Source organism: Amblyomma mixtum, chromosome 1, assembly GCF_055824585.1.
Source record: "Amblyomma mixtum isolate Tamu chromosome 1, ASM5582458v1, whole genome shotgun sequence".
Taxonomy (NCBI): domain Eukaryota; kingdom Metazoa; phylum Arthropoda; class Arachnida; order Ixodida; family Ixodidae; genus Amblyomma; species Amblyomma mixtum.
The window spans coordinates 181,931,728-181,950,148 of NC_143012.1; the positions used below are offsets into that span (position 1 = coordinate 181,931,728).

Here is an 18,421-nt window from a genome sequence, read left to right on the forward strand (position 1 = left end):
ATGCAAAGTAAACATTTCGAAGCTTGGCGTTGTCGTCCCAGGCATTCATCGCGGCCACACGGTCAAGCACATCCAGCCAGTCTTCGAGATCTTCGTTTGGTTGCCCATATCAGAACGCAAGGTGACTGTGCACCAAGGTCCATCGTGGAACCAGGGGAGAGGGGGAAGGGGAGAGGGCATAAAAGTGCTGCAGGTCAGCACATCCACCATATGTCACGTAGTGTTGATGGCAGTCAGATGAGCGGAAAGGGCTCCTAAAAAACTTTACTCGGCAGCCTGCGCCCAGAAAGAACTGAGCGACTCATCCGCAGCGTAGCAACAAGCGTGCTCGGTGGCCGTCGAACAGAATGCCCGCCGGTCTCGGCCGTGCTCAATTTGAAGCTTAAAATGAACTTTCGAGAAACGGCGGGCAAAGTAAGCACAACAGTCTGGAACAAAGTAGAATCCGCTCCGCCTGGGTGCGATCAATCCAGATAACCTGGTCGCGTCTTGCATCGAAGACAAAGCGATAAAGCCCCGTGCCGGTAGCTTTGAAGAATGAGCAAACAGCCATTACTAATGAAAGCTTTGCGCCTTTATCTTTTCAGCGTAATCGTTTTCATGAGGCAAACGCGTTTCTTGCTGACTTAAAAGAACTGTAGAAAGCTGCCTTCTTGTTACATGCGCTCTTTGGAGTTTATAGTTTGATAGATCCCGATGGTACCCTCGTTTTTCCTTTGCCGCGTATTGTTTGCTATCGGCCTATGGCAGATGGTCCCGCTATGTCATTGCCATCTTCAGGAACTACTGCACGCTGTGGTAGCAGTATATTAAGTTGGCGGTGGCTGGTTTTTAAAAAGCTCGCAGGGGTCAACGCGCACTTAAGACCTTCGGTTTTCTAAAGCTACTGTCGGTCTGCGACCGCGCAGGGCGCGGCTGAAGAGTGTCACGCTGCTAAAAAGAAAGGGGCTGTTGTTTTGTCGCTATCAGGACAAGCATAGGTATCGCGATAGAAAGCCCCGAGCTAACCATTTCTGCTTCCCTTTAAGCTCCGCCTTGACACGACAGCATTACAGGGTCAATGCCCATATATAAGGAAATTTTCGTTCTCTAATTTAGAATCATAGATTGCTCGAAGTCTTCATACCGCTCGTGGCTCAGTAGCGCAGAGGTAAAGCGATACGCCACTGTCTTGCGACGAGAGGTGCTACCACCGGCGGGGCTTGCGCGACCCAGGTTCCTCTTCCCGAGCAACCCACGTCGCGTCGCCAGGCAGACAGTGGCGAATCGGTGAGGAGGGTCTCAGTGCAAGCTTACAAAACAATCTTGAGCCGCCGCGGTGGCTCAGTGGCTATGGTGCTCGGCTGCTGTCCCGAAAGACGCGGGTTCGATCCCGGCCGCGGCGGTTGAATTTCTTTGGAGGAGAAATTCGAGGCCCGTGTACTGTGCGATGTCAGTGCACGTTAAAGAACCCCAGGTGGTCGAAATTTCCGGAGCCCTCCACTACGGCGTCTCTCATAGCCTTAGTCGCTTTGGGACGTTAAACCCCATAAACCAACCAACCAACAAAACAATCTTGAAAGCCTGACGTCTATTGCTTGCCTGTAAGATTCTGTTGGCCACAAGGATACATGGCACATTTTCCTTTACTCCAACATTACGCGTGACTTACATAAAAACTATCATTCTTTCTTATAAGGGGCACTATGAAGCCACAAACCACGAACTAAAATCTTTCAGTTCAATGTTTGAAACATCATTTCATAACAGATAAATTATCTGTTGAAGGTATTTGTTTGGTTCATCTTGAAAGATGAGAAACCCTAACTAAAAAACCACTTCATCCCACAAACCACCTTTGATAGAAACTGTCACAAAATATGATTCACCATGTCTATACAACACATATTAAATTGAAAAAGTATTTTCCGCATATCCAAGTGTCGACACAACAGCATGAAGTAGATGCTGTGCTGATGAAAAAACTTATCTCGCAGCCATCTGTGATACAAAGCGCTCTTTCTTCCACCACGATTTGCCTAACATGCAACATCACAGCCCTGAAAAATAATAGATCCGCAACAGCTCCGAATTATTGTACTCACGAATCTGATGACTTAATCTCATATGCTTATGCTGCTACCAAGTTCAATTCCTCATTTTCATCGGTTTTTTTTTTAAGGAAACCGGGGCACCATTTCTGACTCTTCACACAAACATATCTAATAGCATACCAGCCACAATTTTCTGATGGTATTGTTTTGCAGATTTAAAATGTTACGCTCTTCTTATCAGCCAGCGTTGTCGAAAGTAATCCGGAACTTTTCAAGAATATCATCAGCAACATTTGTAATGCCTCGTATTTTCGCGGACATTGTCTGCAGGTTTTTTGCCTCACGGCCGGAAGGTGGGAAAATACGTTCCTCTCTACAAATCATGCAATAAAACCTTCCCATTCAAGAATCGCGACAATTAACAAGCCAGCGTGCCATGCAATATCATTTACTTTTGTTTTAAACATATATGCTGTAACAATAAAATTAGGAGGACGCTTATCTTAGCCTTAAGAGTGGACGCGATAGCGCATTCTTCTACTTTTTCCTCTTCTCATTCCTTTTCTTTCTCACTTCTCACCTAAACCAAAGGCCCCACTGCGGCCGAACAAGACGAGCGGGAAGCGCGGAGGCGCTGCCGTCGCGCGCTATCTGTTGGAGCAGTGGCGGACCTTGCGAGGAGGAGGAGGGAGTGCTTTTATTAGGCGCCGCCTTATGGCGCTACGTGCGCGCCAAGCGAAGAGGAAAAGTAGCGGAAACGTACATCGGTACTCAATTAATTGCGACTTCTATAATTTCCATGCTCATAATTACTAATATACGCCCCGGTGCATGTCTTTGATCATTCCGAACTATCTGGCTGGCGTGGCGGAGTGATTAGCATGCTCGTCTCGCACTCCGGAGGCCCTCGTTCGATTACCGAACTCGTCCAATTTCCTGCTCGCTTTTATTTATTAATGCTTCAGGGATTTTTCTCTCACGGCCAACGCCGCCGACGACCAGACCGGCTTTTCTGCGACACGGAACCCTTAACTCTATCGCCTTTAATATCTCTGCACTCATTTAAGCACCCACGCACAACACTGTCAAATGATCTGTCCTGTAGCGCACCAATTCCCAGAGTCGTTCAATCAGGTGAGAAATGCTAGCATTTCTCCCACTCGAATATGGACCACCTCGAATCCTCGACAAGACAGCCTGAAGGCTAACCTCGAAGATTTCAATATCGCGCTGCTCTGTTGCGCGATAACGTTAGGCGTCTCGTTCCGCGGCAAGCACGCACGGCGCAGTGCCTTCAAAATCCTCATCGGCGGAAAGGGTCGTGACGTCAGACCCATCTCAACTTCTTTTAAAATAAAATCTGGTTCGTCAGGTGTTGAAACTGTACCAGTTTCTTGGGCCGCGAATCGGCTACGCCAGCAAGGAATGTTAATTTACTGAGGATTAGCGGAATCCTTGCACTGGTACAGGCTGTAGTTTATAGTACAGCGAAGCGCAACTATAGTTAGCCTCGGTAATTCGTGACTCTAATTAATGTTACTGTTTAACCTTGTTGCGTAACACTATTAAGGTGAACGTAAGTGGCTTTCACAGTTTTTCAAGCGAAGTCACTTCATCATCTTTGAAAGCGCAAATCAAATTGTGACTTATTTTCCAACGCGCCACATTGTTAGGTTCTCTCTTTTTACGTGTTTTGTTCACGTTACATTTCCACCCAGCACCCACAAAATGCAGTGCACCGGTCAGCCGCTTCGTGAACCCGCCAGCGCCCCCACACGCGTACATTCTACACCCACTTTTACTCCCGTTCAGCATCTGACTGGAACGCTCTTCACAAAGTCGCAACCAGCATCCGCCATTCAAAACTCTTCGTAAGAAGTAACAAAAATTATTTTAGAATAAACCATGTCTTATCGTATCTGTAGCCTCATCGCTTATGTAATACTCCTGAATAAGGCAGTTTAAGGGAAGTAAACACGAGTCAATTAACATGGCTTTAAGGATGACGGACGTCTGCCACGGTTGACAGTTTATTCCTCACCTCAACAAATTTGCTTCCTATTTTTACAGCCTATTTTTCAGGAATATTTAGAACGGTTCCTAAAACACCCGCTATGCTACTCTACTGGTTTCTGCAAAGTATAAGCCCGGATTGAGCTCTGCTGCATAACTTACCTGGAGAAGCCAGTGCTTTCATGTACTGCCCGAAGCGCTGAATCGCCAGTAATCCTTCTTGCGTTACATGTTCTCTGGGCTTGAAAACGTTTCGCACTGCACAGAACGAGCCAGTAACTTTGTTATAGCAGTACGCTAGCTCTGTGCAACGAAGGCAAGGTTACAATTTTTAACTATACTTAGTAAGCCTTAGGTATACATTTACCGTGGTGACTCAGTTCCCTCTGCGCAATATGTTATGATGTAAAGCAAAGACAGACTCGCGTCGCTTATTCATGGGTTTCTTTCTTGTTTTCAGCCCTACAATTACAGCTTCCGTCTTGTAGTCGATGCGCAAAAAAATATGAAAAAGACTATTTAATATTGTGCGCGCTCTGCGCCTTCGGTCAGCAGCTGATCAGTTGTGACTACTATCACAGGTCAGCGGCCTGAATCAACCTGTTTCGCGTGTGGCGAAAAGTAGTTTTTCCCGCCTCCGCCTCCTAACTTATGACCGCATCAGTGGCCGAATAATTACAGCAGTGTGACTTCTATTGGCATCCCAGGCAAATTTCCGGCTAAATTTATTCTGCGACGAGCCTCTGGTTGGCTACTGGGGGCGTCTTGAAAATTTTTCTGTGCTTTTCGCAGCCCCGAATTTTCCGGAACAGATCATTTTAGCCACTGCCGGCGGAAGCACCAGACTTACTCGGTTGTTTCCAGTGATCTGGTAATACATGATACTGAGAACTTCGGAGTGCTAAGCTCAAAGCATCCACGCGGCTTCGCACTGCCAAAAGCGGATGCAGTGAACTGTTTATCGGCAATAAGGAAGAACAAGGTGAGTGTTAAGCTGATTGTGAGGATGAGGGAGTGTCAGTGAGGTGATGGGGAGGGCGATGAAGGGCCAGAGGGTTCTGCAATACGAGGGTTAAGGGTGAGGGACGGCCAAATATTTATTGTTGACGATGAGGGAGGAAAACCGAAAATGAGGTCATTTGCTCATCTAGAGATCATTCGCTCATTTTTGACGCGCTGTTCGTCCGTGGTTCTCGACTCCCGCATACCTGAAGCGTTCACAGGACGGTGGCTACATGCATACACGGCCCTCCTTCTACGCCACTGATACCGTGGCTGGTGTGCCACGTCGCGACTAGCGATTTTATCATAAGTGCTGCGGCTCACAAGAGGAAGCCACATTCTGGACACGAATAAAGAAAAATATCTTCCGTAGCCTGTACTTGTACACCCTCCTCCCCCTCCTAGACATCACTTCACCTGTCAGTGGTGTGGCGGTAAGCCCAAGGTATTCCACATTTCATGGAGTTGCGTGAGAAAATCAACCCGTCTAACAACATCACAGACATCATACGCACAATGCGGGCAGCCCTGCTTAGCAATGGTCCAAACGGTGAACGTCAGACCATCCGACGAGTCTGGATATCAGCGCAAGCCACCGGAGTCCTGAACAAAGGAGTCCACCCACCTGACCGTGCCACATTTATAAACCTTACAAAGATTATCTGTCCCCCTCTCTGGTACGTTACTACGCCGCTTTGTCGCATACCTTCCTCTTCGTAGATGCGAAGATTTTCACCAACTCTATTAGAACTTTCATCGTCCATCCCATAGGCGCGGAGGTAGCCAACGTAATCGTTCAGCTCAGAGGCTTCGGAAGAAAAGTACCAAGTTCCGTCTTCATGGTATATCTTGAACTGTAAAAGTACAGACAAGAAAAAAATTCTACTGTATAATGTTGCTTACTGTTTGAAAGTATGACAAACACTTACCACGACGTTCAAAGGATTCATTGAATAAGGTCCCCCATCTTTTTTATTATGACGAACCGCTTCTTTCTTTGAAACGGAGTGTGCTGTTGAAAACAGCGGTCCATGTGGAAGCTATAAAATATCTAAGACCTATTGAACACCGGGCTCGTGATATCCATTTCTTATTTCGAACCATTGATATCCTTGCCGCCCAAGGCCTGGATTAATATCCGTTCAAGTTCTAAAACTACCTCGCAGGAGCCAGAATTCTCGTCTTATAGTATACTATGGCTTAGTCTGGGGTCCTACAACTCAAGCAAACTTACACACGATGCGTGTCACACACACACACAAAAAAAAAAGTTCTGCGTCTTCTTGAATACATCCTACGGTCTTACCAAACCGCCGTATATTGAATAATTGCCATACCAAAAATGCTTCCTCATCATCTGTGTCGAGCCCTTAACAGAAATTGTGTATTTGCACGTCTTCTCTTTTTTAGTTTCCAAATTAAAAAAACGAACTCAGTGGGAAATAAAAACCAATCAAACTACGTATGGTCCACACAACAAAGAAAATAGGCTGCCACGAATATTTAATCGACCTCAAGAACAAAATATTAACCTTGAGGATGCCTAAAACAAAAGTTTAGAGGAACTGGTTTTTCGCCCATATAATTTTCTTGGAATCATCGCGTGCTTTTTTTATCGTTTTTTTCTTTAAGCGCATAATTTTTCAATGAGTGCCACTGGTTTCGCACTTTCTATTTTGGTAGCCCTCCTTTGATCCAAAAGTTGTCAGTGACTAGCTGTGCTGTAGGCTTTTTGTAGTTTCTTGTCATGGTGTAAGTTTCATCTTGAAATGCTATTGTATGCTCACTTTTGTAGCCTTTTCTCTTTTCCCCTCTTTTTTCTCATTGTAAAAAACGGTGCTTTTCGACCGCCTGTGCTATAGTAACCAACATGTAGGAGAGGGTTTTGCAAGCTGCTAATGGGCAGCTCCGGACCCCTGTCATCATGTGCGACATGATAGTCGAATAGATTATTAGCCTCTAGGATGCGTGTGCTGCACTTACATATAAATGACTTGGTAGTTAAATACTGCTCTGCGGTAAGTACCGCGGGCACTAAGCCACTGTAAAGCATGCTGAGAGCCTCTGATGCAGAATTTTTTCGCACAGTATACGCTAAGCATCCAGGTCTGTAGAAATATTCGGAATGAATGGAGACGGTTACGTTCGCGGTGAAAAGTTGGGATACAGTGAAGAGAAAAAATTGTTCAGCCTTCTCAGCGTGGCAAATAATATATATATATATATATATATATATATATATATTACGATGAAAAAACTTGCTAGACTGCTGATAACATAAGGAAAGAGTTGAAGTACACTTCTTAGAGAAACATTTATTTACCGACGGTTTCGGACGGTGGACCGTCCTTCATCAGGGTAAGGTTGTTTGTGAACAAAAACGATCCACTTGTTCACGGCACCGCACACAGATGGAGAGGGAAAGACGCTCTCCTTTGAGGAAACAAAACAAAACACGAAAACAAGACAGCGGCGGACAAGGGTGTTCCTGCCGATTAAGGGGAAAATGAGGGCTGCAAAGCGAGCAGACAAAAAAGAAAAGAACGAATTCAAGAAATGGGAAAAAAAGGGGGGGTGGGGGGAAGGGAAGGAGGCAAAAGGTTGTAGCGGAAGTGGAGAGGGGTGAGCTGTCTGCGAGGAAAACCGTTGAGAAGAAATATTGTGGGCGGAGGCTTCCTTCGGAGGGAGCGGGACGTTCGAACACGCGGGAAGAAAACATTATCGCGCCCGTTGCATCACAGTGCCAACCGCCCGACAGAAGTGTTGTTACTGACTGTTTGAGTGTGAGTTACGGCGGCGGCGCGATCACATAGACGAAGAGTTAACCGGCCAGACGCCGGACGGAAACCTGATCCCGTGGCTGGGCCCCGCGGAGACCCAGCGCCAGCCCCCGGCCGCCACTCGTCAGCCGCGCGCCCCCTCGCAAAGACACTGCGCCGCCGACGAGGTGCCCTTTCCAAGGAGCGAAGTGGGGCGCAGAGCAACGAAACGAGAGAAAGAGGGGGCGTACGCAGAGCAGGAAAAATAAAAAGAAGAAAAAAAGAAAACAAAAGAAGACAAAAAAACGAAAAAAAGAGGAAAGAAAAGGACGCATGAGAACTTGCAAAAAAGTGAAAAAGGGGGGGGGGGGGGAAGGGTGGCTTGCTAAGTACCTCCCTCATCTACCTCACCTTTTTGAGAAACACGAGGTAGCCCAAATTCACTTACGGCCCCTTGTTAGCGCCCTGCGCCCTCGTAAGGCAGGCAAGTAGATAATTGGGCCATCTAGCTGGACGACCGACGAACGGGATTCACAGTGATCCACAACCATATTAGTGTATAGCAACACTCCTAATCCTCGTTCGCAAACCAATGTAATGCATTGAGTATCATTCTTTTCGTTCTACTTGAAATGGCATTTAAAAAAGGGGGGGGGGGGGGGGGATGGTGGAAGGCCCCCTTATGGTTTACTGCAGAAGTCGTTTCAGCAGCAATGTTTGGGCATAAGAAAGAAAAGAAAGGTTGGGGTAGGAGAAAGGCGGCATGTAGACGCAAACACTCAAAATGGTATGACCTCAGGCGATTCAGTCGAGAAGGCGGTGAATCTCACTGGGCCTCTGATTTCTGAAGTGCGGAGAGAGCTCCGGGGTTCTCATTTATACCGGCCTGCACCGTATTAAATTTGAAAATAAAGTATGACTCCCGTTGTTCCCGCTCACGGGTATTTTTGAAACCGCTCTGTAGCAGAGTGACTTTAATTTTGTCGAAATCATGATTTTCTTGACGGACGTGTTTCGACAGGGGGAGGAGAGGAAGTGATTTGGCATGCGCGCGGTGATTATTGAATCGAATTCGGAAGGGATTCTCGGTCTGGCCAATGTATTGCATTTGACAGTTGCCGCACTCGAGCATGTAGAGTACGTTACTACTGTCACAATTCAAGTTCTCTCGAATGGAGTGTTTGAAATTAGAGTTTGTGCTCTGAGCCAACGTCGTTTTCTGCATGTGCTTGCAAACTTGACACCGATTCTTCCCGCAAGGCACGCAACCTACAGGCTCTTGTTTACTTATAGTAGAGTGAACCACATAATTTTGCAAATTTTTTGGTCGTCGGTAGGTGACCCGTGGAGCCGTTGGGAAAATCTTTGAGAGTCGGTCGCTTTGTTCGATGATGTTAAAATGTTTTCTTAGAATTTTGTTTACATTCGGAAGGTTGTTAGCAAAGGTTAAGACTAGATTAGAGCGGTGTTCATTGGGAGCTGCTGACGCGGGATCCCCAAACAGTTCGTTACGATTTCTCTCTTCCGCTTTTCTAATTGCATCGTCGACAATAGAGAGCGGATAGCGCTGATGATTCAAAACCTCCCGCATACGATTAGAATTATCCTTAAAATCTTCTGAGCGTGAGCACACTCGTTTGAATCTGATGGCCTGAGAGTATGGAATAGAGGTTTTGCAGTGGCGTGGGTGGCAGCTCTTGTAATGGAGGTACTGTTGTCTATCAGTGGGCTTCCTGTAGACACTGGTGATTAAGATGCCCTGTTCTATTCGAATCAAGACGTCCAAAAAGTTAATTTGATTGGTCGAATAGGTGTGCGTAAAAGAGAGGTTTGGATGTATGTTGTTAAATGATGAGATAAACTGGATGAGTTGGTCCTCAGTGCCGGTCCATACCATGAATATATCGTCCAGGAAGCGTCTGTAGAAAGCCGGTTTTGTTGGATATGACCGAAGAAAGTCCGATTCAATGCTGTTCATGAATATGTTGGCATAGTTTGGCGCCATCTTTGTGCCCATAGCGGTGCCACTCGTTTGTAGGTAGAAAGAGTTGTTGAATTCGAAGGAGTTGAGTTTGAGAACCAGATTAGTCAGTTCTGCGAGGGTACTTTTGCTGGGAGAATCCAGGCTTTTGTATTTCTCATATGATGTGATCAGAGCCCGGATGCCGTCATCATGCGGTATATTTGTGTACAGGGATACCACGTCCAGGGTTACCAGAAAAGCTCCTTCTGGAGCAGTAAATTGACTTAATTCTTTTAGAAAATGAGTAGTGTCACGAATGTAAGATGTGTGTTTAGGAGGGATATGTCTGATCAGAGAATCAATGTAGCTGGAGATCGGTTCCGTGAGTGTGCCAATGCCGGAAACGATCGGTCGACCCGGATGATTCTCTTTATGTATTTTTGGGAGCATGTAAAAGCGCCCTGGAGACGCATTTAATGGCGTCAGCGCCTTACTTACTCGTGGCGGTAATTCACCTTCATCGGTGAGTTGTTTCAAGGTTTTTTCTATAATTTTGCTGTGCTCAGTGGTGGGGTCTGATGAAAGCAAGCGATAGAAATTGGAGTTATTGAGTTGGCGGTATCCCTCCTGGATATACTTTTCTTTATCTAAAATTACTATGCCGCCTCCTTTGTCAGCGGGTTTAATAACAATGTCTGTTCGCTTGCTGAGTGATTCCAAGGCGTCACGCTCTTCCCTGGAAAGATTCGGTGGTCCCGGTTTGTGTGCCTCGAAGGCCTGAATGATGTCTCGTTGAATCGCTTTTAAATACATGTCCAGATGTTTATCCCTACCGGATCTCGGTGTCCACTGTTCCTGAGAGGGAGGGAATGAGTTACAATTTTGGTTCGGCTTATCAGAAAAGTACTCCTGGAGTCTCAGATTTCGAGAAAAATTGTCGAGGTCCTTTAGTAATTTGTATTCGTCATATCGGCCAGTATTTGGACAGAATTTCAGTCCACGTGACAATACCGATTTTTCCTCTTTGCTAAGGGGTGCGTTTGAGAGATTAATAATGTTCTCCTGTACATCCGAACCCTCCAATGTTTGATTAAATGGGGTTGCATGATCGCTTGCAGGCATGCGGGTGTATATAGGTTGTAATTTGTCCTCTCCTTGTTGCGATGCCACGGCGCTCTCTCTTCCTTCCTCAAGCTGGATGTTATCTCGCGAGAATTTTTTGCATTTGTTATTCCAGATTTGCTTAGTCTTGCTCGACTGAAAGAACTCAAGCTCTTGATTCTCCATATCCGAAAGTACCACGTTTTGACGAGCTCGCCTCTCCTCACGGCTCAGTGATGCCAACATCTCTTTGCAATGGTCTATAGTTACTTTCAGAAGGTTTAGGGATGCGTTAAGCAGAACTTGGCTCCAAGCTAGGCTATTGGTTTTCGAGAGATTGTTCATCGACGGCGTTAAAGACACGGAAAGGCCCTTGGGCACCGTATTTGTTTTTAGGTATATTTTAAGGGACTTTATGTGGAGCTCGTGCCTGATCCTTTTGTCTATTATTTTTCTTAATTTTAAAAAATTTTTAGAGTGTGTAGCAGCAGCTGAGGGAGGAGTGGGCGGCTGAGCGCGATCACACCGTCAATCCTGTCTCACTCGCTGGGCGGAGCCGCAGCGTCGCCTGAGGTCATACCTCGATTTCGGGGTCGAAGGTTTCTCCGCACAGCCGCTCCCGATGTCAGTTGTTCGTTGGCGTCTTTCGGCCGTTTGAGCTTCAGTTGCTCTAGGAGACGCTGATATGCTCAAAGTAGGACTGCAGGTCTCAGGTGCAAAATCCAGCGGCGCTTCCTGTGATCCGCAACAACTGTTTCGGGTGGTGGGCTTTCGCGCAGCCGTGTGTTCCAATTGGTGCCCACTGGCAGGTGGCTTGGAGGTGGTTGGGGCGAAATTTAATGGTGGTTCCCTCGCTTCGCTGATATTGGTTTCTGTCCTGAATTTTGGGGTACTGGTGATATGTATATGGTGATCCGAATTAGGGCGATGATTCTGCTGAGCTGGACTGGAGGATCCAAGAACGTACTCAGAGATTTTTGCAACTTCTGACTCCGCTTCTCTATGAGAATTCACTGGCCGAATACTTGGATTGTCCGCTGGAAGCGTTCGCCGGAATACTCGCGTAACCGGCCTCCGAACATCCTCTATTCTTCGTGCCTCTTCGAGGGTAGGGAAGCAGTGGCTTGCCAGTATGTTGGCTGAGTTCTGGTGCTCGGCCACTGCCGCGTAGGTGGGAGGTGCTGTTGCAGTGCATCCTGAGGCGGGAAGGTGGTCAAGCCACGGTGCTATGCTGTTCCGCTGGATTGTCAGTACCAGGCTGTGAATGTTCCACGCAAGCACTGCGACACCGCCATAACTCGGATGCACCCCATCCGCGGCCAGGACCGTAGACGGGTGGAAGGCTTCCAGCGAGTGGTGCAAGTAGAAGACGTTGTCGAGTTTTTCGCTGAGCTGGGCAAGTTGTGAATTGAACCTCCCAGCTCGCCTGTTGAATTGTTGCACCGCTCGCCAATTACCGAACCGTCGCCGGCGGTTTGGGGCACGCGGGAGCACCAAGGTGGTGAATATGGCCTCGATTTGGGGGCGTTGGGTCCGGATAAAGTTGATAACGTCCACATAATTTTGGATGGTGGTGTGAATGTCCTCAGAATAGAGGTCGTTCGTCCCAATATGAATTATCACACAGGTGACACTGTGGGGCACAAAGTCGAGAAGGTTCGGAACATCCCCGATTCTTGCTCCGGGCTGGATAACGAAGGCCGGGCAGTGTTGGCTTGATGGGTCAAAGTAGGTCGAGACGTGCCTTGTTTGGGAGTCCCCTATCACAGCACATGTTGGAAAGTGATGGGGAAACTTCCATACGACGTTTCTTGAAGTGGAGTTTCTTGAATTGAAGTTTCTTGAAGTGACATTTCTTGAAGCAGCCATCGAAGGTGAAATATATTACGATGAAAAAACTTGCTAGACTGCTGATAACATAAGGAAAGAGTTGAAGTACACTTCTTAGAGAAACATTTATTTACCGACGGTTTCGGACGGTGGACCGTCCTTCATCAGGGTAAGGTTGTTTGTGAACAAAAACGATCCACTTGTTCACGGCACCGCACACAGATGGAGAGGGAAAGACGCTCTCCTTTGAGGAAACAAAACAAAACACGAAAACAAGACAGCGGCGGACAAGGGTGTTCCTGCCGATTAAGGGGAAAATGAGGGCTGCAAAGCGAGCAGACAAAAAAGAAAAGAACGAATTCAAGAAATGGGAAAAAAAGGGGGGGTGGGGGGAAGGGAAGGAGGCAAAAGGTTGTAGCGGAAGTGGAGAGGGGTGAGCTGTCTGCGAGGAAAACCGTTGAGAAGAAATATTGTGGGCGGAGGCTTCCTTCGGAGGGAGCGGGACGTTCGAACACGCGGGAAGAAAACATTATCGCGCCCGTTGCATCACAGTGCCAACCGCCCGACAGAAGTGTTGTTACTGACTGTTTGAGTGTGAGTTACGGCGGCGGCGCGATCACATAGACGAAGAGTTAACCGGCCAGACGCCGGACGGAAACCTGATCCCGTGGCTGGGCCCCGCGGAGACCCAGCGCCAGCCCCCGGCCGCCACTCGTCAGCCGCGCGCCCCCTCGCAAAGACACTGCGCCGCCGACGAGGTGCCCTTTCCAAGGAGCGAAGTGGGGCGCAGAGCAACGAAACGAGAGAAAGAGGGGGCGTACGCAGAGCAGGAAAAATAAAAAGAAGAAAAAAAGAAAACAAAAGAAGACAAAAAAACGAAAAAAAGAGGAAAGAAAAGGACGCATGAGAACTTGCAAAAAAGTGAAAAAGGGGGGGGGGGGGGAAGGGTGGCTTGCTAAGTACCTCCCTCATCTACCTCACCTTTTTGAGAAACACGAGGTAGCCCAAATTCACTTACGGCCCCTTGTTAGCGCCCTGCGCCCTCGTAAGGCAGGCAAGTAGATAATTGGGCCATCTAGCTGGACGACCGACGAACGGGATTCACAGTGATCCACAACCATATTAGTGTATAGCAACACTCCTAATCCTCGTTCGCAAACCAATGTAATGCATTGAGTATCATTCTTTTCGTTCTACTTGAAATGGCATTTAAAAAAGGGGGGGGGGGGGGGGGGGGATGGTGGAAGGCCCCCTTATGGTTTACTGCAGAAGTCGTTTCAGCAGCAATGTTTGGGCATAAGAAAGAAAAGAAAGGTTGGGGTAGGAGAAAGGCGGCATGTAGACGCAAACACTCAAAATGGTATGACCTCAGGCGATTCAGTCGAGAAGGCGGTGAATCTCACTGGGCCTCTGATTTCTGAAGTGCGGAGAGAGCTCCGGGGTTCTCATTTATACCGGCCTGCACCGTATTAAATTTGAAAATAAAGTATGACTCCCGTTGTTCCCGCTCACGGGTATTTTTGAAACCGCTCTGTAGCAGAGTGACTTTAATTTTGTCGAAATCATGATTTTCTTGACGGACGTGTTTCGACAGGGGGAGGAGAGGAAGTGATTTGGCATGCGCGCGGTGATTATTGAATCGAATTCGGAAGGGATTCTCGGTCTGGCCAATGTATTGCATTTGACAGTTGCCGCACTCGAGCATGTAGAGTACGTTACTACTGTCACAATTCAAGTTCTCTCGAATGGAGTGTTTGAAATTAGAGTTTGTGCTCTGAGCCAACGTCGTTTTCTGCATGTGCTTGCAAACTTGACACCGATTCTTCCCGCAAGGCACGCAACCTACAGGCTCTTGTTTACTTATAGTAGAGTGAACCACATAATTTTGCAAATTTTTTGGTCGTCGGTAGGTGACCCGTGGAGCCGTTGGGAAAATCTTTGAGAGTCGGTCGCTTTGTTCGATGATGTTAAAATGTTTTCTTAGAATTTTGTTTACATTCGGAAGGTTGTTAGCAAAGGTTAAGACTAGATTAGAGCGGTGTTCATTGGGAGCTGCTGACGCGGGATCCCCAAACAGTTCGTTACGATTTCTCTCTTCCGCTTTTCTAATTGCATCGTCGACAATAGAGAGCGGATAGCGCTGATGATTCAAAACCTCCCGCATACGATTAGAATTATCCTTAAAATCTTCTGAGCGTGAGCACACTCGTTTGAATCTGATGGCCTGAGAGTATGGAATAGAGGTTTTGCAGTGGCGTGGGTGGCAGCTCTTGTAATGGAGGTACTGTTGTCTATCAGTGGGCTTCCTGTAGACACTGGTGATTAAGATGCCCTGTTCTATTCGAATCAAGACGTCCAAAAAGTTAATTTGATTGGTCGAATAGGTGTGCGTAAAAGAGAGGTTTGGATGTATGTTGTTAAATGATGAGATAAACTGCATGAGTTGGTCCTCAGTGCCGGTCCATACCATGAATATATCGTCCAGGAAGCGTCTGTAGAAAGCCGGTTTTGTTGGATATGACCGAAGAAAGTCCGATTCAATGCTGTTCATGAATATGTTGGCATAGTTTGGCGCCATCTTTGTGCCCATAGCGGTGCCACTCGTTTGTAGGTAGAAAGAGTTGTTGAATTCGAAGGAGTTGAGTTTGAGAACCAGATTAGTCAGTTCTGCGAGGGTACTTTTGCTGGGAGAATCCAGGCTTTTGTATTTCTCATATGATGTGATCAGAGCCCGGATGCCGTCATCTCAAAGGAGAGCGTCTTTCCCTCTCCATCTGTGTGCGGTGCCGTGAACAAGTGGATCGTTTTTGTTCACAAACAACCTTACCCTGATGAAGGACGGTCCACCGTCCGAAACCGTCGGTAAATAAATGTTTCTCTAAGAAGTGTACTTCAACTCTTTCCTTATATATATATATATAATATATATGTGACAGAAGCCAACAGCCATATATATATATATATTCTGCTTTTCTAATCAATTATCTTTAAGCGAGAACATATTCAGTAATATTCTCTATTGAACAACAGCACAAAATAAATAAATATAAATAAAATCCCCTGTGTTGCTTGGTTTCTGTGGCTGTTGGCTTCTCTTAAAATATGTATATATTGTGGAACAGGACGCACCAAGCTTTATTCTAAATCGCAATAATGGCGGCCACCACTCCTCCGCAGACGAAAATGAGCGATGGTGATGAATACATGTAAGTACACGGGATGAAAGTCACTCGATGATGATGATTATGTACAGATGAAAACGAAGGTCGCGCACTTTGTTTACACTTTTTTCCCTCACAGACGAAAGCCACCGGCGCGGGCGCGGATTACAGCGAAGTGTGGCGAGAGGGGCAACGGGCTTTAAGCGCGAAATATGGACGACATCTGCACCGAGGCAACGACGGTCATTTGCAGGATTGAGAGGGGTAACGCGATATCACAGGGGACGTTTGTTCGTGAACGGCGTACGGATCAATAAAGCAACTGAGGAATTTTTCGCACAAGCCGGGGGTACGCACTGGAGCCCATAGCAACACTTGATCGCCAGGCGAAAAGGACACAGCACAGTGGTTGAAGTCAGGCGCTTTTCCGGGAGGCTTGGCAGGCGTCAGTATTCAGGCGTGTAATCGTCGTGGGAGAGGGCCGAAGAGGTTTGTGGGGGGGCAGTGAAGAAAGATGCTTCGAGGGTGAAGGTAGGTGGGCGGCCATACACAAGAAAAAAACCGCAAAAACCTGGTTGTTGTTCGCACCGCAGGATTGCAAGCAAAGGTAATGAAAGAGAGCACGGTGTCGCGGTTGGCGCGGTCGGGCTAAATATACTTGGACAGCATATCTGACAGTGTGCGATGAAAGCGTTCTGTGAGCCCGTTGGTCTAGGGGTGATAAGCGGAAGTGGTTTCGCGGACAGGTCTAGAAGCATAAGAACTTCGGCAAGGACGTTGAAAAGAATGACTTGCCGCGGTCACTTAAAAGGGCAGGAGGGGCTCCACGGCGCCAAGGTATGGCATTCGGGAACAAATGGGCCACCTCAGAAGCAGAATCAGAAGGAACGGGGGCCGTTTCAGGCATTTGGTTAAGTAGTCGACGGCGGTGACGATCTAGCGGTTCCCTGATGCAGCAAACAGTAAGGGACCATAGAGGTCAATTCCAACGACTTCGAAGGGGGAGAAAGGACAGAGGAGAGGCTGTAGGAGGCCCGCAGGAGGAGACGTGGCGCGTTTGCGGCATTGGCAAGGGATGCAAAAGGCAATGTATTAGTCAACAGAGATTGATAGCCCAGGTCAAAAGAAACGGTGCTTGATGCACTGATACGTTTTCTGGAAGCCTAAGTAGCCTGCCATGGGGTCGTCGTGAAATGCCTGCAAAACTGCATGGCGAAGAGAACGGGATGTCACAGGTACCCGGGAGTGACCGAGGGCGCTATATATACGCCACAGAAGGATGACGTCGGCCAGCTTGAAACAATGAAGTTGGCGATGTAGACGGGCACTGGGAGGCCGCGTAGCGCTATTGAGAAGAACTATGAGAGTCCGACAGTACGGGCCGACCCGCTGCGCGAAAGCGAGGTCGCCGAGCCTGGAAGCGGGCATCAAAGCATTGGCTGAGGCTGTCAAGGTCGAGATAGCCGTTGAAGGAGCAGATTGGAGAGATGGAGAAGCGGCAGTCACGCAGGTAGGCGGCGGTGAGGCGAGGGGGCAGCGAGAGAGCGCATCGGCGTCCTTGCGTTTTTTCCAGATTTGTATGTGACGGTAAAGTCAAATTCCTGCAGGCGGAGAATCCGGCGTCCGAGGCGCCCGGACAAGGTCTTCAGTGACGACAACCAGCCCCGGGCATGAGGGTCCATGGCGACAGCAAACTGGAGGCCATACAAATAGGGGCGAAATTTCTCAACTGCCAAGACAACAGCGAGGCACTCTTGTTCTGTGATCGTGTAGTTTTGTTCGGCTGCAATCATGGTACGACGAGCGCTGGCGCTGCAACAGAACGGCACCAATGGCGTGTCCACTGGCGTCCGTGTTAAAATTTTTGGGGCGTTGTCATCGAAGTGGTTCAGTATCGAATCGGATGTGAGAGCCTGCTTGAAGGTCGCAAAGGCTGTTTCGCAGGTTTCAGATCAAACGAAAGGCATGCTGGGGCCAAGAAGTTTGATGCAAAGGGGCCGCGATGGAGGCGAAACTGTGGATGAAGTGACGGAAGTATGATGCTAGGCCCAGAAAACTGAGCAGGTATTTAAAGCGCGTTATATGGGCAAAATTTAGAACCGCAGCAACTTTGTCAGGTTGAGGCTGTACACCCTTCTCACTGACGACATGGCCGAGGACTTTGATAGAGGTGGAAGCAAATCAACATTTTTTAGGGTTTAACTGAAGGCCGGCCTCGGAAAGTGCACTTAAAACTTCACCGAAGCGAGCAAGGTGCTCAGAAAAAGTCTACGAGAAAATGACTATATCGTCCAGATAGCAGAGAAAAGTTCTCCGTTTCAAGCCGTGGAGAACGGTGTCAATAACGGGTTCGAATGCGGCGATAGCACTGCACCGGCCGAATGGCATAACGCTGAACTCGTATAAGTTATCGGATGTGGCGAAAGCTGTCTTTTTTTTTTTTGTTGTCGTCCTCATGCATGGGTATTTGCCAGTATGCTGACCTTAGGTCGAGGCTAGAGAAAAATTGAGCGCCTCGTAGGCAGTCTAGGGCGTAGTCAATCCGAGGCAAAGGGGGGG

The 18,421-nt window shown here is 47.7% G+C and overlaps 1 protein-coding gene across 1 annotated transcript in view; it reads right to left on the reverse strand.

Moving 5' to 3' along the window:
* Positions 1-18,421, reverse strand: part of LOC149370150 (neprilysin-3-like) — a 105,581-nt gene that overhangs the window by 29,918 nt on the left and 57,242 nt on the right. Inside the window, exons 9-10 of the mRNA XM_089576993.1 lie at positions 5,755-5,902; positions 4,209-4,304 (exon numbers count right to left, since the gene is read on the reverse strand). Coding sequence (XP_089433119.1) covers positions 4,209-4,304; positions 5,755-5,902 — 244 coding nt within the window. The remainder of the gene's footprint in view (positions 1-4,208; positions 4,305-5,754; positions 5,903-18,421) is intronic.